The sequence below is a fragment of the Syngnathus scovelli genome, chromosome 8 (assembly GCF_024217435.2).
Source record: "Syngnathus scovelli strain Florida chromosome 8, RoL_Ssco_1.2, whole genome shotgun sequence".
Lineage (NCBI taxonomy): Eukaryota > Metazoa > Chordata > Actinopteri > Syngnathiformes > Syngnathidae > Syngnathus > Syngnathus scovelli.
In genome coordinates this window covers 14530980-14552967 of record NC_090854.1, presented here as the reverse complement: position 1 = coordinate 14552967, position 21988 = coordinate 14530980, and the positions used below count along the sequence as shown (strand labels likewise).

The 21988-nt window shown below is 43.0% G+C and overlaps 1 protein-coding gene and 1 long non-coding RNA gene across 10 annotated transcripts; one reads left to right on the top strand and one right to left on the bottom strand.

The window, feature by feature from the left end:
• The first annotated feature begins 754 nt into the window (after positions 1 to 754).
• On the top strand, positions 755 to 12068 carry LOC137839574 (macrophage mannose receptor 1-like). 6 transcript variants are annotated; one of them, XM_068651605.1, is made up of 37 exons: positions 763 to 976; positions 2240 to 2442; positions 2509 to 2618; positions 2772 to 3001; positions 3080 to 3238; positions 3341 to 3429; positions 3903 to 4020; positions 4094 to 4138; positions 4203 to 4370; positions 5056 to 5175; positions 5248 to 5364; positions 5431 to 5460; positions 6302 to 6507; positions 6573 to 6676; positions 6788 to 6900; positions 6967 to 7029; positions 7091 to 7246; positions 7322 to 7401; positions 7582 to 7693; positions 7766 to 7813; positions 7889 to 8053; positions 8221 to 8346; positions 8419 to 8523; positions 8591 to 8629; positions 8913 to 9124; positions 9191 to 9297; positions 9452 to 9564; positions 9634 to 9693; positions 9761 to 9916; positions 10006 to 10088; positions 10306 to 10429; positions 10503 to 10550; positions 10619 to 10786; positions 11116 to 11220; positions 11286 to 11393; positions 11460 to 11517; positions 11590 to 12068. In XM_068651605.1, the coding sequence occupies exons 1-36, from the start codon at positions 895 to 897 to the stop codon at positions 11492 to 11494; spliced, it is 4107 nt and encodes a 1368-aa protein (XP_068507706.1). In that variant the 5' UTR covers positions 763 to 894; the 3' UTR covers positions 11495 to 11517; positions 11590 to 12068. The 6 variants fall into 6 exon arrangements, with proteins under 6 accessions (XP_068507707.1, XP_068507706.1, XP_068507705.1 ...); XM_068651604.1 differs by having other exon boundaries at positions 2243 to 2442; positions 5056 to 5364; XM_068651602.1 differs by having other exon boundaries at positions 5056 to 5364; positions 11727 to 12068.
• LOC125973598 (uncharacterized) lies at positions 1748 to 21987 on the bottom strand. Of its 4 annotated transcripts, none has more exons than XR_007483230.1 (7): positions 21203 to 21987; positions 13225 to 13319; positions 11205 to 11367; positions 7191 to 7353; positions 5157 to 5338; positions 3561 to 3694; positions 1748 to 3392 (listed from the first exon to the last, which is right to left on the bottom strand). It is a non-coding gene; the product is annotated as an uncharacterized lncRNA (long non-coding RNA). The 4 variants fall into 4 exon arrangements; XR_007483233.1 differs by lacking the exon at positions 13225 to 13319 and having other exon boundaries at positions 1748 to 2865; positions 3215 to 3392; XR_007483229.1 differs by lacking the exon at positions 13225 to 13319.
• Position 21988: the final 1 nt, after the last annotated feature.

The following is a 21988-nucleotide window of genomic DNA, read 5'->3' as shown; positions in this document are numbered from 1 at the left end:
CTTTTTCAGAAATCCAAATCTGGTCACCCTATGTAAACACATCTACACTTGTTCTTTATGCGAGGCCCTTGGCCCATTTTAGGTTTTGGAGTACTACCTACAATTAGCCCGGTGGCAGAGTTTAGAGCAGAAGTTGTTCTATTTTTCATGTGGAGAGTCAACTTTCCCACCCCAAGAGGCTGTATGATAAGTATTGCGTGTGGAATTCATCTCTTTTGCAGTAAAAACCAAGTGAGGGGGACCTGTGATTTTTCACCCTGCAGAGATAGATAGATAGACCATTATTCTGTCCAGTCTTGTATTATTAGGTATTATAAACTTTCTCCCTCTTGTTGCATTTTTTTAAAAAAATTTTTTAAGCAGCCATACGTTGAAATTCATCTTATCGCAATTCGTTCTGCGGACTCAAATTTGCTACGTATTAAGTTCCATGTGACTGAGAGAAACTCCTTTTTGTCATGACTTCTACTCAAGCTGTTTTCAGATAACACATGAGATTTACATAGATTTAAAAGTTTCTACATTCTCATCTTTACTTGATCATAAATTGAATTACACCTCATTTAATTCCCACTTTCACACTCAGTTTTACTTGTTTTTTATCTACTGGACAATTAGTTGTTTTTTGTTATTGAGTATACAAAATAAGAACATTTACAAAGAAACAAAGAATGCTTTGTGACAACCCCCTTGAATAAGAACATTTACGAAGAAACAAAGAACTCAACACCTGTATGCTTTATGATGACCCCCTTGTAGCGATTGTGACGTGTGTGATGCATGTAGCTGACGAGCGCAGCCTGCCTCGGGCTTGTCGCAGGCGTACTGACCGTCCTTCATCTTGTTTTCTCTAGTTGCGACTCTCAGTGAGGTGAAAAATTCCTCCGACCCTCAATGAGGCGATTTTGGTCAAGCATGTGGATGGGACTCAATTGGTCTCTGCTCATGATTGCCTTATGTAGTACATGCGGTTCAGGTAAGCATGTCCTCAATGTTATCCAGCACAAAAAATACATACACAGCTAAACACGTTTTTGTCATAAGTGGTCTATTTGCATCATCAATATTTTATCAATAATTATCACAGAATTCCCTCTTTTAATTTCTTTCCAAAATTCAGGACTATTAAGAGACTGATTTCAGTGCGTTTTCATTTCTCCTAATGAATTGCAGGGCGTATTTGAATTTTTAGTTACACGTTTCAGATTACATGCGTGCAGTGACGGTTCTAAATTGAATTACTACTAACTACTACTACTGAGTGCCCCCTCAAAACAAAAAATTGCACAGACGGTATACAAAAATCCCTCGTTTATCGCGGATAATTGGTTCCTAAATCACCCCGTGATAAGTGAAATCCGCAACGTCGGGTCACCCTCTCATCTGTACATTTTTTGTGTGTCAATAAATGTATATGAAACCATTTAAGTGCATATGTTATTATATGAACATAATAGTTTCAAACGTAAATAATACATTAATCGTATAACATACAGAAAATAGTGTATAAATATTGAACATAGAAATATTATACGTGTTGGTGTGTGTGTAACATATGTAGATGTGACGTTCTGTTGTTAACCTTGTATAAATAGGGACCTTTAGTGGTCACAAGTTACCATAGTAGCGCTATGCGTATTTTGTAAATGAATATGTAGCTGTAGCTAAATTATACATACTGTAAATATTATTTTAGGACCCTTTTATCATTATAAAAACTTTTTATAACATGGTACAATACTGTAAATATGTTTTCAGAAGTCTTTTATTATAACCACTTATACAACCACTTGTTATTTGACAAAGTACAACATTGCAAATGTGTGTTTGGAACTGGGCTGGAAAAAATGTGCGATGCAGTGAAGCCGCGATAAACGAACCGTGAAGTAGCGAGGGATCACTGTATGCTCAAAATATTTACTGCAATTGAGCTTGATATACCACAATATCTATAACTATTATACAGACATCTCTCAATGCATACATTTAAATAAATATGCCTTTACACACTAAATGTCATTAATGTATCATATTAATGTAAGAAATAATTTCAGAAATATTTATAATAATAATAATGAAGGGGCAGAAGGGGCCAAAGGGACCAAAGGGACAATGGTCGTCGTCTCCCTTGACAGAATTGTGCAGTTGGTTGCAATGCCCCCAATGAAGAGCATAAAGAGCAAAAACATGCATCAGTGTGCTCTGATCTGTTCTTCTGATCCCCAAATTGTGCCGTCAGCAGACAAGTGTGGTCCAGGCTGGCTCGAGTATGACTCCAGCTGCTACAAAAAAGGGGACGGCCCCAACGGTTGGCTGGGGGCCCGGCACCACTGCATTTGGGAGGGCGGTGACCTGGTCTCCGTCAACACCTTACACGAGGAGCAATTTGTGAAGCGCACCATGGGCAAGAATACCCCGTTCTGGCTGGGACAATCAAACCACGTGAGAGACAAGCCCAAACAGCCGTGGACTCTGTTGCGACAACTAGCATTTTTTTTTTTCCCCCAGTACTGCAACAACACCTCGTGTTACTTCCAAGGCGGAGGATACCAGTCGATGAGCTGGTCCGATGGCCAGAGAGATATATACGACAACTGGGAAATACATATTCAAACATGGTAAGAAGTCCCAACTTTGCATGCTTTAATTTTCAGGTGGGCACATGTCCATTTTGAAGACAGCCATTCCAGGAAAAAAAACAAAAAAGCACAATCTTCCAGTTTGGCGCGTCTTTTGTTGTATGTCTCGCTTTACACCTTTTCTCCCGACAGGAGCACTGAGCCGATGTGTGCCTACGTCGTCCAAGGGGCTAGGAGCCAGTCTGACGTGTGGCGCGCTGGATCCTGCGGTTCCTCCTTGGCCTACCTGTGCAAACGACCGCTGCGTAAGCCTGCATGTCCGTCGTTGAAAGGAGAAAAAAATGCATCTATTTGTGCAGGATGCCCGGCTGGACAGGGGTGTTCCCCCATAATCGATGGTTACGTTTTCAAAGCAGTGTTAAGTGAGTTGGTAGCACCCTTTTTTCCACCTTCATCATCTGTCATAGTTTCCTACTTAATGTTTTTCCTTGTGTCCTCAGCTTCCCAGTGTGACAATGACAGCTTCTTGTATAATGGTTATTGTTATCATTATGAAAAAAACGTGAACAAAAGTTGGGAGGACGCCGAAACGTTCTGTCAAGCCCGCGGAGGCCACCTGGCCAGCTTTCACTCACAGGCAGAGGGCCAATTCTTGTATGGTGAGCACCAGGAGGAACCACAGCAATCATCAGTCACACAAAGATGGCATCATTTGCCTGAAACTCTTCTTGCCCTGAAGCTCTTGTTCTCTTTTCCTCAAGATCACAGCACTTCGGTTCATTGGGTGGGACGCAAGAAGAAGAATGACAATGACTGGAGAACCAACAAAAACAGTGACGGAACAATTTATGTAAGTGATATGCTTAATGCCATTGAAAAAGTCATTTTGCATGAGCTGAGTTGGCAGGTTGCTGGATAGGTTCCAGGGAAGACTACAGCCATCCGGCGCACAATGTTTTAAGGCATCAAGCAGCCATTTACCAAGTATTGTCGCCATGACCTCTCATCTTAGACAGTTTTTATCGTCAGGTGAGGTGGCAATTAGGATGTCCAGGAATATATGGTGGCTCTGATCTTTACGTCTTCAGGGTTAGTTGCATTGTGCATGTTTTTTCCTAGTAGAGACAAATAGGTTGAGAACATGTCAGGAAGGGCACAACTTGCTTCATGTTTTTGGAATGTTCAGAGTACTTTGACAACATGAAACTGATACCCAATATGAAACAAAAAAGCCACCAATTGGGTGATGGCGGAGGAACCGCGGCAGGAACCCGAGCAGACCAAATGCAGTTGGGTAATTCTCATCCAAAATGTCACCCGCAGGACTACGGCCTTGAAATTGAGGACTACAAATTGGGTGAATGTACAGTTGGGCTATTAAATGGAGCGATTGGTGTCAACCAGGACTGCTCCATTCATCTGCCATTTTTCTGCAAGAGAGGTGCAAAAATCCCGAAGTCTCCCTTTGGATGTCACACATTTGCTTATATTTGCTTCACTCCCTTTCCCTGCAGCCGAGTGCGGAGGGCCTCAACAGATACCATCACTTGACATACCGGGTAGGTGGGCAGGCGTCTTCCACTGCCGCCATTGACACACCTCTCAAGCTCCGTCTCACTAAAGGCTGGACTCACAAATGCGGCTGGTGGTTGGACAACCCCTACAATGACTTCTGCTACCTGATCAACCACACGGCCATGGAGACCTGGAAGGACGCAGAAGACGCCTGCCAAAGCTTTGGAGGGAACCTGCTCAGCATCGCGGACTCGAACGAACAATCCTTCATAAACGGTAGGCGGCCATGAATTAAACTATCAGCCACAACATCAAACCAAACGACGAGCTCAAGTAAAATGAGAAGGCACATGTAGTAGATATGGTAGGTACTCACAAAGGTGAATACGTCAGGGGTCAGGACAAAGACCTGATTGTAGCAGGACAGCACACATTAAGGTCACACAGGCGGCAGCGGTGGTGAAGACACAAATGAGGCAAAAGGTTTGAAGACTTCAACATAGCTTGGCAAAACTATCTGGACGCATTGTTCAGTTTCGAACCGGATTAAAACTCGCGAGCTTGAGACAAAGGAGAGAGCATCACAACCCCTCTTAGCTGTGCAGGAGTTGAATGTACGCCTTATAATCCGGGGCGCCTTATATATGGACAGTTTTAAACGGGCCATTCATTGAAGGTGCGCCTTATAATCCGGTGCGCCTTACATGTGCGGAAAATACGGTACGTTTTTGTTGGTCGTAAGTAGAGCAGACAAGAAAAGGAATACTTTGTCATCAATTTTATGTGATAACATTACATGACGGCTTAGCCTCTTGTTCCGAAGAACGTTCAAATGTTAAAAGAAACTGGGCATCACGGTTTTAGGAAATTGAATCGAATAAAAATGTAGAACTGAAACTGAACATTAAATGGTATCTTGATCAACATCCCTCTTTATCCATGTTCTTCTTTGATCCAAAAGGTATCATCAAGACCCTGACGGACTTTTACTTAATATGGTTGGGCGCTAAAATCCCATTGGATGAATTCTCCAAGTGGAGTGATGGATCACAGGTCACTTACGTTAACTTGAAGAAGCAAGGTCGGTCTGAACGCATGTCTGATGTTTGTCGGCTGCTGTCTAGAGGAGCGCTGAGAACTTGTCTCCCTCCAGTTCCAGGTCCATCCACTTCGACCAAATGTCTTATGTTAAGTGGCAGCTGCGAGTGGATAGTCAACTCTTGCCAATACCCGAGAGGCTACATCTGCAAGAGAATAGGACAAGGAAAAGGTAAGATGAGACACTCCAGCGACGGTAATCAAGCATTGACGTCCATCTTTGCCTTTCCTCTTGCAGGAGTGAAACAATCTTTGGCTTCTGACAGCGGTAAGTCATCAGGCTCCCTAACAATAGCGGTCGCAGTTATTGCAATGTTAGACTTCACTTTGATGGTTAATGCAGTTATTGCAATTTTGTTGTTTTATCACAGTAGATTGGTTTATTTACATTTCAAAAACCAAAAGCCATTCATTTACAAATGTGATTGCACTTTAGTTTACATATTTAAATGTTCAGATATTAAGATGTGATAGACAGTTTTTGCATGATTTGAATGAGGCAAAATAACATCCTTTTTCTCTCAAATATATTGTTATAATCATTTGTTTCAGATTTAATTGTTCAAAAAGTCTTTTTTCAAACTTGAGTCTTGAAAAAGAGGGGGTCGTCTTATATTCGGGGTCGTCTTATATTCGGGCCAATACGGTACATGGCCCACCCAAAAAAACGGTCGCACCATGCCAGCCAACAATCTATGCATTTTTTTTTCCCATCCTCAACTGATAAAGAGCACCTTACATCCTCAGCCACATTTTATTGTTTTTGATGTTGACTCATCGTCTTGTATGCAGCGATGGTTGTTTCTCAGGTGTGTTCTGTGAAGGTAAGTTTTCAGGAATCGTTGAAAAAATAAAAATGTTATTAATCCCATTGGGCTAACGTAACCAAGTCAAGCCCGGATCTTTCAATTTGCCCAAGACAAGAAAAAATGTGCAAGATAAATTTAGTTTGTCTTGCAAGGACAGAAACGGCCAAATTTGCTTTTGACAAAAGGGTGGACCCGCGAGCTGCCCCAATGGCGGCCCCTGAGGCCCACATGTGGAACTGCACAAAGAGCCAAACCGTGTGTGCTCTGATCTATCCACCTGATCCCCAAATTGTCTTTCAGCCAACCAGTGTGGTGCTGGGTGGGTTGTGTACGGCACCAGCTGCTACAAGAAGGTGGAGGCCCCCAATGGTTGGCTGGGGGCCCGGCATCACTGTTTCTGGGAGGGCGGCGACCTGGTCTCCGTCAACTCCTCAAGTGAGATGCGATTTGTGAGGAAAACCATGGGCGAGGAGACCCCGTTCTTCTGGCTTGGACTCTCCAACCTGGTGAGGAGGAAGTGCAAGCGGCTGTGGACTCTGTAGCGACAACTGCCATTGTTTTTTCCCCCCAGAAATGCGATGTCTGGTGTCGCTTTGAAGGAGGCAAACAGCGCCTAACCTGGTCCAATGGCCTGAAAGTTGTTTACAAGAATATTACATATCATCATCCTTGGACGTAAGAAGTCCCAACTTTGCGTCATGTGGGCACACATTAAGGTTCTGGAAGTCTGCCACTCAAGGAAAAACTACTGCAAAATCTTCAGTTCGGCCCGTTTTCTCCTGACAGATTCAATTTTTCATCCTGCGCCTACGTCAACCAAGGAGGAATAGGTCTGCCTGGCATGTGGAGGTCTGGTTCCTGCGGTTCCTCATTACCCTACATGTGCAAACGGCCGCTGAGTAAGCCTGCACGTCTATCTTCATGTTGTCGTTGAAAGGAGAAAAGAAACGCATCTTTTTGTGCAGAATGCCCGGCTGGACAGGCGTGTTCCCGCAAAGGCGATAGTTACGTGTTCAAAGCAGTGACAAGTAAGTTTGCACCATGTTTTTTTCCGCCTTCACCATCAGTTTTTTTTTTTTGTGGCTTCAGCTTCTGTCTGCAACGATGGCAACTTTGCGTATGGCAATCATTGCTATGCTTACGAGAAGATGTACAAAAGTTGGGAGGATGCCGAGAAGTTCTGTCTCACCCGGGGAGGCCACCTGGTCAGTGTCCATTCCAGGGAAGAGGCCAAATTTGTGCGTGGTGAGCACCAAGAGGAACAGCCGTCAGTCCCACAAAGCTGCCCTCTCTTCAGAATCTCTTGTTCTTTTCCTCAAGATCACGCAAGGGGTTGGTATCCTTGGCTTGGACTAAGGAAAAACAACAATACATTTGAGTGGAGTGACGGAACAGATTATGTAAGTGAACATTTTTTAAGAGCTGGCGCGGTAATCAATAGCGACTCAGAACAAATGCCGCTTGAGGCTTCAACTTTTGGATTGTTTTAGGGGGTAAAGGACACAAAACATGTTGCGAATGATTGCGGAAGAAAGGCGGTGGTAAGCAAAGCAAGCATAACAAGTTCATGTCGTCCGCAGGACTACAAAGAGTGGGAAGGAAAAAAACCTGTGAATTGCGCATGCCCAACTTCTCGGGGGCTGTTGAATGACTGCTCCTGCACGGGAGAGCGACCATTTGTCTGCAAAACAGGTGTAAACATCCCAAGCGCTCCTTTGGATGGACGCATCACACATTTGCTCATATTTGCTTCCATCCCTGCAGCCAAGCTCCGAAGCTTTCCACAGCTGCCACCATTAATTGGTCAAGCAGGTAGGTGGGTGTGCGTCCCACACTGCCGCCGCAGATATCCCGTCTGCACCCTTTTCAAGCGCTGTCTGCTCGCAGGCTGGACTGACAATTGTGGCTGGTGGCTGGACGGCCTCTCCGGCGACTTTTGCTACCTGGTTGACCGCTGGCCCAAGACCTGGCAGGAGGCGGAAAACGACTGCAACCGCCTCGGAGGGAACCTGCTCAGCATCAGAGACTTGCCCGAGCAGAACTTCCTACATGGTAGGCTAGTCATTCATTTGCGTAAAACTAAACCGATGCCTTCCAATTCATTCATGGCACTGTAGGAAGATAAGAAAATAGATGATAATGATTGTCACAGCTGTGCCAAACCCATTTGCATTCTGTGAGACGTTTTAGAATCTTCCATGTTCTCCTTTGATCCAAAGGTTATACCAAGGCTCTGGCCATGGATGGTAATGCCTCTCTGTGGTTGGGTGCCAGAACCCCACTTAACGAAGATGACAGCGTGTGGACTGACAAATCACCGTGGAAGAAAATCAAAACGGTTGGAGGTCAGTCTGAAAGCGTGTCTGATGCAATTTGCAGAAAGGGTGGAGCGCTCAGGATCTCCTGTCTCCTTGCAGGTGACATGAACTCAAATCAAAGTTGTCTTTCCATGGTCACTGGCAACGGGGACTGGAAGGTCGACAAGTGCGACAATAAGAAAGACTATATCTGCAAGAAAAAAGGTAAGGCGTGACACTCCACCGACTGTCATCCCGTTTTTGACGACAATCTATGCCTTTCTTCTTGCAGGAGTGGCGAAGAAAAGACCTTCATCGTCTTCTAAAGGTGGTAAGTCACTTGCAACTGAAAGGATGCGAGACAAAAATCACGACACGTGTCTCACAATGTACAAGTGTGCCTTATAAGGTACGTTTTCGGGAATCATTCAAAAATGAAAACCAAGTCTAGGCCTGGACCGTTCAATTTGGTTGACACAAGACAAAATGTGGAAGACAAGTTCTGCTTTGTCCAGACACAATGGTGGACTTGCACCAGTGGCGCTGCCATTGTGGAACTGCACAAAGAACAAAAAACACATGTGTTCTGATCTGTCTGCCTGATCCACAAATAGTGACTTCAGCCATCCGGTGTGGTCTTGGGTGGCTTGGGCACGGCGCCTACTGCTACAAGAAGGTGCAGGCCCCCAACGGTTGGCTGGGGGCCTGGTATCATTGTGTCTGGGAGGGCGGCGACCTGGTCTCCATTACCACCTCAGCCGAGGAACAATTTGTGAAGGACATCATAGGCGAGAAGACACCGTTCTGGCTGGGACTCTCCAACCTGGTGAGACGGAAGCGTAAGCGGCTGTAGACTCTTTCGTGAAAACTGGCAATCCCCCCCTCCCCCCAGATGTGCGACAACATTTGGTGTCGCTTCAAAGGCGGAAGCCAGAAGTTGATCTGGTCCGATGGCCAGAGGAGGTCACACACCAACTGGGCTTTAAATCATACTGAAATGTAAGAAGTCTTTGCATGTTTTAATTGTCAGGAGGACACACTTTAAGGTCCTGGAACTGACTTCCAAAAGGTTTCTGCTGCTGTTTTATTGGAAAGGAGGGAAAACCCTCCTCTTTGTCCCTTTTTTGGCTGTGTGTCTCACTTTTCTCGATAGAACCAACGTTGCTTCCTGCGCCTACGTCAACCAAGGGGCTTGGAGTCAGCCTGGCAAGTGGCGCTCTGGATCCTGCGGTTCCTCCTTGGCCTACGTGTGCAAACGTCCGCTGAGTAGGCCTGCACGTCCGTCGTCACGTTGCTCTTGAAAGAAGAAAAGTGCAACCGCGTCTTTTTGTGCAGGGTGCCTGATAACGAGGTGTGACCCCAAAGGCGACAGTTACATGTTCAAAGCAGTGGCAAGTGAGTTTGCAGCATGCTTTTTTCCGCCGTCATGGTTTCCTCCTAAATGCATTTTTTGTGGTTTCAGCTTCTGACTGCAACGATGGCAACTTCCTGTATGGCGATCATTGCTATAATTACCAGAAGATGGACAAAAGTTGGGGGGAAGCCGAGGGGTTCTGTGCCGCGCGGGGAGGCCACCTGGCCAGCGTCCACTCCAAAGAAGAGGCCCAATTTGTGTATGGTGAGCACGAAGAGGAACCGCCGTAGTCGTCAGTCCCACAAAGCTGCCATCATTTGGCTGAAGCTCTTGTTCTCTTTATTTTACTGAAGATCACTCTCAAAGTCAACGTTCGCCTTTTGTGGGACTCAAGAATACGACGACTGACTACAAATGGAGTGACGGAACAGCTTTCGTAAGTGAAATGCTTAAAGCCTCATTTTGTACTAACTGAACTAGAAAAGTCCAAATTTGAGCAGAACATTTTGTTGAATTACCAGGAAAAAAAATTTGTTCCTGAATTTTCATAATGTGGCATGAATGCAAACATTTCATTGGAAGGTGGAGGGTAAACGACCTAGAACCTCGTTGCGAGCGATTACGGAGGAAGAGCATGTTCATGTCGTTCGCAGGACTACAAAGAGTGGGAAAAGAACACCACAAAGAACACCACTGGGAAATGTGCATTCCCAAATTCTGTTGGGCAGATTAGTGCGTGCCCCTGCACAGAAGGGCGGCCATTCGTCTGCAAAACAGGTGCAACATCACGAGCGCCCCTTTTGGATTCTCAAGTACTTGCTTATATTCGCTACCCTCTCCTTCTCTGTAGCTAAACTCAGAGGGCCTCAAAAGCTGCCACCATTAGTTGGCCAACTGGGTAGGTGGGCAGACGTCTTCCACTGCCGCCGCCGTTGACACACCTCTCAAGTACTGTCTCACTCACAGGCTGGACTAGCAAATGCGGCTGGTGGTTGGACGTCTCCTCCACTGACTTGTGCTACCTGATCGCCCACCAGGCCATGGTGACCTGGTGGGAGGCGAAATACGCCTGCGAATACTTTGGAGGGAACCTGCTCAGCATCGCCAACTCTTCCGAGCAGACCATCATACATGGTAGGCAGCCTTCCAATGGCTTTCCAATAAGTTTGTTGTATAAGTGTCCCATGGTTCCTATCACACGGTCCTTAGCGCTACTCAGTACCAACACACGGGGCTGCTTTTTGCTTGCTGCCTTCATTCTTTGTGATCAAAACCTCCAAGTTATGTGGTCAAAGAATGCACCTGCGTTAAATCGAGAGCTTGCCTCAACTGCATCTGCACCACGACAGACCTTTAGAGAATTTAGCTCTAGCACAAGGCTCATGGCGCAATGAGTGGTTTAGTAAAGTGTGCCTCTGGAGGATATTTCCAACTGTTGTTCCATGTTTGCCTCGGGTCCAAAGTTTACATCAAGGGTCTGGCAATTGAGCAATCGCTGTGGTTGGGCGCCAATAACACCACCAAATGGATTGACGGAACCCCGTTCACTTACTCCAGATGGAGTGCAGGTCGGTCTGAACGCCTGCTCGTTGGCCGCTGTTTAGAGGAGCGCTTAGATCTTGTCTCCCTCCAGGTAAAGGGGGGAATTGTCTTTCCTTTATCACTGGCAGCGGCCACTGGAAATCTGACACTTGCGAAAACCAGCGAGGCTACATCTGCAAGAAAAGAGGATATGGAAAAAGTAAGATGAGACACTCCAGCGATGGTCATCACATGTTGACGTCCGTCTTTACCTTTCCTTTTGCAGAATGGACGTCTTCTACTGGCAGTAATTCACCTTGAACTGTTTGGTTCAGACTAAAAAGGTACTTAATTTTTTTTGTTTGATACGGTTCCCATTCATACATTTTGCAAGTGAAGTATATTTTGTAAACCAGGGTGACCAGACGTCCTCTTTTCCCTGGACATGTCCTACTTTTGAGCCCCGTCCGGCATTTTGTTGGGACTGCCTCAAACATAATACATGTACGTTGTCAATGGAATTGTCACTCCGTTCCATTTCACTCAATTCCAGATTTTTCTGTATCACGTTCAAATTCCTGTGCTTTCGCTGGGGTCGTGATCCTTAGGAAGCTGAGTCCTTGTCATGCAAGGCAAATAAAGGTGCCAATGCACCCTGCAAGAGAAGGACTGAAGTGGAGCCCTTTTTTTTTCTTCAAATGCAGCACTGATGGTCGTATGTCTTTATTTTACTTAGTGTACCACTTAAGTAAAAAATGTAAGCGTATACATTTTTGGTAATGGATATATGTTTAGGTTATTGTATATATGTTTTGTGTTATTCGGGCCAAGGTTAGGTTATTGTGTATATGTTTTGTGTTATTCGGGCTAATAAATAACAATTACTATACACACACCATGTCATTTGTGTCGTAACTTGACTCGCCCCCCCAAAAAAAACACCCCTTCAATAAATAATCACACCCCCTCAGAAAAAAAGTGTCCTCTTTTTCAGAAACCCAAATCTGGTCACCCTATGTAAACACATCTACACTTGTTCTTTATGAGAGGCCAGACGCTAAAATACAATAACATGCAAGGTGCTTTTTTTTCCTAACCGGTGCAGATCATAGAGGCGCATGCATCTTGATGATGCCTAATGATATCCTTGGCCCATTTTAGGTTTTGGAGTACTACCTACAATTAGCCCGGTGGCAGAGTTTAGAGCAGAAGTTGTTCTATTTTTCATGTGGAGAGTCAACTTTCCCACCCCAAGAGGCTGTATGATAAGTATTGCGTGTGGAATTCATCATCTCTTTTGCAGCAAAAACCAAGTGAGGGGGACCTGTGATTTTTCACCCTGTAGTCATTTCAAATTGAAGTCTTGCACGCACACTCAGTTTCTCACGTTTTGTTCACATGTGCACTCACCCCCCATAACAGTAAGGATGACCAAAGGTTGGAAAAAATAGTCTAGAAAAGTCATGACATGCCTTATTTGTGTCAGTTCTTGATTTAAGGAGCTAGAGCTAGCTTTTATCTCAGATTAAAAAAAATGGGAAAAATTTTAACGGCTTCAATGTTTGTAGTCTGTTTTTGCTTACATTCCTATCTATGTTGAACAGAGGCTGTGATTTACCGAAGTCAAATTCCTTGTTTGGCACACTCAAACATGGCGAATAAAAAACTCTTGAATCTTGAATCTATGGATGATTTAGTAAAGGTCACTGACATGGGGCACATGGGTAAGAGGTTTCCCTTGAGGACCACATGAGCAGCCTGTGGACCTGTCAAAAGTATCAGTGATGGGACATTGTGATTTCCTAAGAATGAATTGAAGTGATAGTTTGAGAATGTTAGACGCTGCAGATATTTATAGAAATGAAGTGTTGCATTTTCAATTTTTTCTCTTTCCTAAATTGTTGATCATCAATGTGATTAAGATGCAAGGAGGATCTCAGAATATAAAAGCCTGTCATGCTATCAAAACGAGGAATTCATACAAAAGCATCACTGTTCCACTTTATGTAGACCACAACTGAATGAGTAAAACGTAAAAAAAAATTATAAACCTGATATGTAAGGGAAATCTGCCCCTTTCGTGCATCTGCAAGGGCCTGGTCAGCAAAAACACCAGAGTGATCAACTAGTGGCTCTTCTGGTGCTGCTAACAAAGCAGAAATCAATGCCTGTTAACATGAATTTGATCAATGGACTTTACAGGCAGAATAGATGAATCATTTGGTTAGCGGGGCACACACACACACATACATACACACAAAGTGTGAGTTTGGGAAAGGGGAGTTAATCTGTCTGGCTGACTGCAGCCCAGGAGGTGTCTGCAGGGTGCTTATCAGGCACATGGAGAGCAACCGGCTATGAGATGAATGGTAAATGATGCTATGTTTTGCTTTAAAGCAATTGCCTCCTCCCTTCCTTTCTTCCTTCCTTCCTTCTTTCCAATGCCTGTGGGGACAAACGCTACAGAAAATGGTTGGATGGATGTGTTAGAAAAAGCAAAAATTAACATGCATGCAAATGTTAGCATGCCCTGGACTCTGCAGTATTACACTTTACTTTTAACCTATAATTGGTAATACTAATCATTTGGAATCGGATAACAGTTTACAGTAAATCGTTTCGAATCCGACGGAATCCACGGTTTCTTTCGTCAGCAACGTGAACCGATAGAGTATATTTGAGCAAGAGCACATGGTGCTTAACACGAAGGAGGATTCTCACTGGCGCTGACATTTCTATAAACCCAACAGTAGTCGGCCGGCACGAGATGGAATATTTTAATCCGGCGAGAGCTCAACTGCCTTAGCTGCGCTCTCGTCAGAATGTTCCCTCTGGAGAGGGGGCTGCTTAAGATGAGCTCATCGCATCGCTCATCACCTTCATCTGCCATGAGCTAAGCCTCAGGGCCACAGGCGCATGTCTCCTTCGCCCAGCACCCCCGAGAAACATCATATCAAACTCCCCTCAATGACTTCATCCATCTTCGAACATGTCTCAAGGTTGGTTATTTGTTGACACTGGGCACGTTCTGTCATATTGTATTTTACCGTCCTGACATCACCTGATGGGTGCATAAATTTTATCCTTTTATATATATCACATTTGTCTAGTAGTAGTTCTATTTCTCTAATTACTATTATTGACTAAAGATAAGATCAGAAACTCCCAAAGGGGTCTGCACGACTGAATGCATTGAGCCTTGTTTGAATGTGCATCTGTACCTAATAAAGTGTCCACTGAGTGGATATAATCAAGTGAGGTCCTGCAAAATGAAATGTCAATAAATGGGTCTATAATAGCACATTCAAAGTGATCTAATATTATCTTATGGGATTTCTTGAAGAGAGCTGTTATTTAAACAACACCATGAGATAATATTTGCAGCCTGGCTAGTCAGAGGACTGAAAAATAAACAGGTGGGGAGGTGTGTGTGTGGGGGGGGGGGGGGCATGATTCAGGCCACTGATGGAAACAGAGCAGCTCAGGCGATTCACCACACTCGAATATTCCAAGTTGGAATTTCAAAAGGCAGTAAGCACGGATTGGATTTCAGTTATGTGTGTGCATCTCAGTGGGCTTTATCTCTTAGGACCGCCTGGAAAAAAGGGCCTCCTAAAAAAATCATGCAAGTAAATGTAAACACATATTGGACACATGGAGCAGGCTTTCTTGCATTTTAGGCGACCATATCCCCCAGAGGAAAGTCGTTGGTGTGAATGGCCACAATGCTGGGGGTTCAATTTAGGTGCCAACTCACCAGGTGACGTCCACTGATACCATAACCGAAGCCTACAGAAAAAAAAAATGTCTCAAAAGCCACGGTTTGTTGGTTTGAAACCACTTTGTTATTTGGGCCATTTCTAGGTGTCCTCCAAAAGTTACAAATTACTACCACTGTCTTCATGTACACAGAAAAAAATTACCGAGGCATCGTTGTGGATATTTTCTGGGAAAGCCATAAGGAATATATGAAATTAGTTACAGCATCAGGTTGAAGGAAAATAATTAGACCCCTGTGAGGGGTGTTGTACTTAGCATCGAACACTTCTCGTCTTTCATCATTCAACACAAAAACAACATATTGACACGTGAGCAACGATACGGACCGAGTACTCCTTTCTCCCTGGATCCTTGTTAAGAATCCGTAGTCCCCGTGGGAGATTAGACTGGAGTGTGGTGGTGTTAAACCCAAACACAACTCTCCCTTTATCTTTCTTATCTCCAACCCTTAGTCACTCCCTCTCGTCATCCTTTGTTGTTCTTTCTCCTCTTCTCTTTCTCCACCTTTCTCCTTCGTCGTGACCTCTCGGACAGGCCTCTCTGATTTTTCCTCTCAGAAAGAAGATTAGAATTTTCGACAATCAAGTCATCTCCCATGCAGTTGTGACTGGCTAATTTCCAATTAAATAATATTCTAACAGTCCACTTGACAGAGAACAAGTGGACAGAATGAATTTTTTGCCCTAGAGCACAAAATGCTTGGACCGTCCTAGTGAACATAACGTGATTCACGGTTGCCCCCTGAGGAACAGACGAGGCACTGGACTATCCATCCATGCATTCATTTTCCATTGCGCTTGTCTTCATGAGGGTCATGGGTGCGCTGGAACCGATCCCAGACATTGGAGAGGCGGAGTGAACCCCCCAGACTGGTCACCAGCCAATCGTAGGTTCCAGAAAAGTACTTTGAAATCATGTCATGGAACGACAAAAAGTTGAGCTTGTCTCTTTCAATTCTGAAAATCCCTTATGTCCTCTATGTGGAATCACCTGAGCAGCATTGAGGTCCCATTCCCAACAAAGCATCAACTCCCGGGCTCTGCTGGCCACTGGAGCGTGCAAATGGGGTCAGAGCTGAGATATGAGTGTGGGACTGCCATCCGTGAATGGGTAAGAGGGGGATGACAAGTCCTGAGGCTACCCCCCTTGCATCAGCAATGTCCACAGGCCTCGAGTGCAATTTGCCAGCCGATTGGTCATCTTTTTGAAAGCAGATGCTCAGAAAACTGTACAACATCCATGACATACATTTCCAGAACATTTGTGGTTACACTCCAACATTGCTCCAAACTATGAGGTACCGTATTTTCCGGACTATAAGTCACTCCGGAGTACAAGTCGCACCAGCCATAAAATGCATAATAAAGAAGGGAAAAGACATTACATTTTTTGGGGGAAATTTATTTGATAAGATCCAACACCAAGAACAGACATGTCATCTTCAAAGGGAATTTAAAATAAAAATAGAATAGAGGCAACAACAGGCTGAATAATTGTACGGTATGTTAACGTTACATATCACGTAAACAACGAACTGAGAACATGCCTAGTATGTCAACATATTAAGAGTTTTTCGGTTTAGTGTGAAAATAACATGTGAAATGATATAATAATGTGTTCATAATTTCATACAAGTCGCTCCAGAGTATAAGTCACACCCCCCGGCCAAACTATGAAAAACACCTGCAGCTTATAGTCTGGAAAATACGGTATTAGATTTTGGAGATTCCGCTTCACGGGACACTCCTGCATATCTTCTCACCATGACATCAAGTAGACCAACACAAATGACATCCAATATAAGAATGGTATCAACTATATTGCCTTTACATAGATAATGATAAGATCAGGCTTACAGCTCTCAAATGGAGCACATTTTGGCCCAGCGGGATTGAACAAGACAGAGACTGCTGGTTATCTTACTTACCTGCACTCATTTCCTGCTTCCCTGCACAGAACCATTTACCTGGCGAGATGGGCAGCGGACTATTTTGAGTTCTAGGGCTTGACTTTCTGACTCTGGGGATTAAAGACTTGCAAAGCCTCTCAACTCCATTTCTCCCGCCTGCATTACTTCCCACTGCACACTTGGCTGGCTTTCTTATATATTTACTTCAGTTATTTATCACTCCACAACAGTGATGGAGAAGTCTGCAGCGGGAGACAGCCTCTTTACTTTCTCTTTTTATTATCGTGTCATTGAATAGTCGACTTTAGGTGCAAATGTGAATAGTTTATATACTGTATGTGTCCTGTGACCGACTGGTGACCAGTCCAGTGTTGTACTGCACCTCTCACCCAAAGTCAGCTGGGATAGGACCCGAAACCTTCACGAAGAGAAGCACTACAGAAAATGGATTGATGAATAGTGATATTTCTTATGCTCATTGGGATCAAGCCTATTCTTTGGGAAAAAAAAAAAAAAACGAGCAAAGGCTTTGCCAATTTGTAGTAGCCATGAGGAAATGCTGCATTTTTGGATAGCCTACTTCGATTGCTATCATAAATTGGCCTGATTTGGGGTTTCTTTGCTTTTTCTCGCCTCACAGGAGAGATGTGAAATTGCAGTAGTTGTTCATGTGTCATTTCAGGGCCACTAAAGGTGCTGGATCATCGACGCTATAATCGAAGTGTTTTACCTCCAACGGGTGGCCGGGCTTATTGCTGCAAGAGATGTTGAGCAAACGGTTACGCCATGATGCTTTCAAGCTACTTTAACCTCGCAACATCTTACCTCTGTCTGACCTCACTTTCTTATGCAGTGGAAAACAGGTTCATGCATGCTGGACAAACTTGCATTTGTGGATGGATGGATGGATGGATGGATGGATGGATGGATGGATGGATGGATGGATGGATGGATGGATGGATGGATGGATGGATGGATGGATGGATGGATGGATGGATGGATGGATGGATGGATGGATGGATGGATGGATGGATGGATGGATGGATGGATGGATGGATGGATGGATGGATGGATGGATGGATGGATGGATGGATGGATGGATGGATGGATGGATGGATGGATGGATGGATGGATGGATATTTTGGAACATTTTCCAGCACATTTCACTCGGCTGGTACAGTTGTGGTCGGGTGGTAGCGACTGACTTTTCTCAGCCCACCTCCCACACTCCACCAAGCATGTTGCCATCTCTGAATCCAATTCCCATTGTGATGGATTGGGAGGCAAATTGACAGTGTCACATTTCATATCACAGCAAAGAGTACCGAGGCCAGAAGCTGGGTTGCAGTCTAATAACGAGAGGCCAGTGTATGTGTGTGTCTAAAGGTACTTTTTGTGTACGTGTACATTAAAGCAGGCAAGTCTGACGTGTCACAACACATTAGAAAACGGCAGCGCTGACTAAGCGCGTCATGTCAATCTGTGATTGGACGAGCCGGCGGCGTTGTGCGTTAAGATGGCAGTGATCAGTGCAATTAAGATGCCAGATGTCAAGTAGCAAAGCTTATGCACATACAACACCATTTAACACGGCTCCGCATTTAAAAAGCTGCTGCGTACTCATTACCACCACTGCTACTATTACAAGCGAAATGTGATAAGCAGGGGTGATGCTTAGATTTTGCACTTCTCGTGAGAATTAACAGGAATGTGTATTAAGAAGAATATACGTATCGTAATGTACCTGTGGGTTAATATTAATAAAAGCTGTAGTTGGTGGGAGGTTCTTATTTTTGAAGAATAATCCATCCAGCCACCTTTCTGTCAGGTTTGACCTTAATAGGGCAATGGGTCTATTTTCAGGATAATATGAATACTTCCATCAGCATTCTACAAATGCCATGCAATTAAATGTAACATCATGTGAATATTCATAATGAACGTCGTGGTGGGTGTGAATGATTTGCAGCACTGGAGAGAGTAAGTTTAATTTTTCTACTCAAATTTAGAGCTATAGGAAGGTTCTGTTGTAAAAAAAAAAAAAAAAGTCAAGTTACCACTTGATGAGCAAGTATTCTGGGACCAATTTTAAGTGGACATCAACTGCGCCCTAGTGGTCAAAGTGATGACAGCACCTAGAAATTAACTCCATTTGCAGGCAGTCCACAGATGTTGTTTGCAGAGCAGCATAAAAAACATCTTTCACATGGCACAACAATCTCTTCCGCCAAATTACCGCCCAACTCACTATTTTTCATTTGATTGTTTGGTATTTAGTTTCACCTCTGCCAAGGTTTGGAATTTGTTAGCATACAGAATAAAACAAGAATAATTCAATTAAATTAGCAAATGACTTAATAATGTATGATATGCTTTTTATAATTGCTGCAGTACGTACATATTAATGTTATTTTAATTTATTCCAATTGTGAAAAATACATGAATGTTGACGTTAAAGTGAGTCACTCTTAAATTTCAATAACAAATGCATTGGACAGAAAAGGAGTAAAAGATTTATTTCCCTTTTTTCTTCGTGTAAATATCACCACTTTCTTTCCAGCAATCAAATACATACATCTAAAAGGGAATTCATGGGGAAAATGTGACAGATGAGAGAAGAAAAAAAGGCCAAGATTAAGGTATGCAGTAGAGCGTCCAACATTTGTTTAGCGGACTTTATGAGATTGCAAAAACACAGTGAGATGCATTTGTGAGCACTCAAGTCCATCAGTGGACGCTCGCAGTGTTGCGATGAGACATTCACGACACCAACACTTAACTCTTTCAGAGAAACGAATTCAGAGAAATAAATTATTCACAGGTTTTGATTTTTCGAATAAGGCTACTGAGGATGAACAGTCTGATCATTAGGTCAGGAGAGATTTTCAGCTATTAAAGTTGAGGTAATACAAGATTGACATTGCAAAAACAGATTTCACATTGCATTTTTTTGTAACATTTCACGCAATGGCATGGTGTGGAGTTATTTGCAACCTGTGGCTATGATTGACAGAGATGCACTTTACAAGATAGCAAAAGAAAAAGTACCAGTAGATATAAATACTATCTTTTCTAAGCAGTGCGAAAGATGCTAAAATGTCATTTTTCTAAAGCTTCCACTGAATTCTATGTTGGAATGCGTTTTCATGGTATTAGTGCTTTAAAAAAAAAAATCGTCCTTACAACGACCCCTTTAAGGGAGTGTTACATAATTAAAGCAGCTCCTGCCTTTTATTTGACTTCATCTCAGACCTTTGACCTCCAGTATGGGAAAGGGCATATGAAATTTACAGTCACACAGGCACTTAAGAGAATCCAAAGATTAACAAAACACCAGAATTTTTCAATAAAGGCACAACAAACAACTTCACTGACGATGCACAAACAATTGGTTTTTGAGACAAGAACATCACAAATTTTTCCACACTCACTCTTCCACACAAACATGTTAATTGTTTAATATAACAATTTGTGGATTTTTTTCCAACAATTACTGTTTATTAAAGTGACTACCACCCTTTTTTTCAACAACTACTGTTTATTAAAGTGACTACTACCCTTTGTTCATAATTTGGATTGATGATGATTAAAAAAAACAGTCATATTGATACATAAGCTACATACATTTGTGATTAAAAAGTCGATTAAATTTTTAACATTAAAGCGACAATAATAAGCGCCTTATGCAGAGCATAAAAAATATATCACTTAAGCTAGAGAAATAGTAAGTGATGAGTTACAATTTGCGCAATTCGTGTTAAGGAAATATTGTACATTCAAACGCTTGCATTACATCGATTAAAACACAACCTTAAGCACTTACTGCATTTTACTAAAATACAATTATACTATATCATATGTCAATAAATCCCTGCAAGAAATTCATATTTACATCATTTTTATCTTCTATATCGCCATTGATTATTATTCCATCTTGAAGATCCATGTATGGGACATACTGTTTTGTTTTTTTTTTGCATGCTAATCCTGTTCTTTGATTGGCCAGTTATTAGGGGTGGGAGTAAAAAGTATTTTTTGTTGTAGATGTTCTTTTGGGCTGGGTAACAAAGTGCAATAGTGGTTAGGTATGTTCGAATATCGTTTTTGTGGCTCCATCACACATTCCAAACACGTATTTGAGGTTAATTGCGGACTCTAAATTGTCTGTAAATCTGAATAATTGCTTGTCTATATATACGGTATACGACTGACCGCCGACCAAAGTTCATTAAAAACTAATTTTGACGCTAAAGATAAGAATCCCTATTTGAAATGAATGAATAATTGCATTGTTTTCATTAGTATGTTTTGACAATTCGAATAAAATGACAACTGCTTACCTGGGGGGTATTCCATGCAGATAGTTCAGCAAACTCTGAGTCTAATGGTGAGCTTGAGATTGACACCCTGAGATGGGAGAAACTCTGAGTAACAATTCCAGAACAGCTGATATGAATTAGGTAGATCAACTCTAACTAGGTTAACTTTCAGGTAAGCGTGTACACGGCTAGAAAAAAAATACCATCAATAGAGCACTGATACCTTGATTCATCATGGTAACTATGGAGAAGAAAAATCAATCTGTGCACTTAATACCCTTTAAATTATGGTGCTCTTTTGTTTTCAGTTTCCTTTCTAAGATTTTCAGTAGAAAGTGTGATGGGCACATGTGACGACATTCGGTTTTCAAAATAAAATACTATTTTTTAAAGCAAGAATGCGTTAACATACTCAGTTTTCACTAAACCTACTTTCTGGAATACCCCATGTACCCTATGACCATCTGCAATGGCCTAGGTGCTCTTTCGTCACAATAAAAATTTGTATCTACAGATGTAATTAGACACTTGGGACGGACACACATGCACGCACTCACACACACACACTATACAAACGCTCACAGGGAGCACCAAAAGCTCAGATTCACACATTTGAGCAGGATTTGTGAAAAGAAAAAAAGTCACATAATTTACACATGGAGGAATAAAGAAGTGATGTGTGTAGCAGGATCGAGGTTAACATGATAACTTATTAATTCAGGTTGGCATATGAATAGTTTTAAAAAAAGTAGCTACGAATCAACAGTCAGCACCCATCTTTCCACGTGGAAAGTCATGCTCAGTACA

What these genes read in the sequence shown, in the direction of transcription:
- LOC137839574 (XM_068651602.1), top strand. Translation starts at nt 895, where the DNA reads ATGAGGCGATTTTGGTCAAGCATGTGGATGGGACTCAATTGGTCTCTG. An exon ending in GCCATTCGTCTGCAAAACAG is followed by an intron (nt 10,430 to 10,502) that starts GTGCAACATCAC and finishes CCTTCTCTGTAG; the next exon opens with CTAAACTCAGAGGGCCTCAA. An exon ending in GAAAAGAGGATATGGAAAAA is followed by an intron (nt 11,394 to 11,459) that starts GTAAGATGAGAC and finishes TTCCTTTTGCAG; the next exon opens with AATGGACGTCTTCTACTGGC.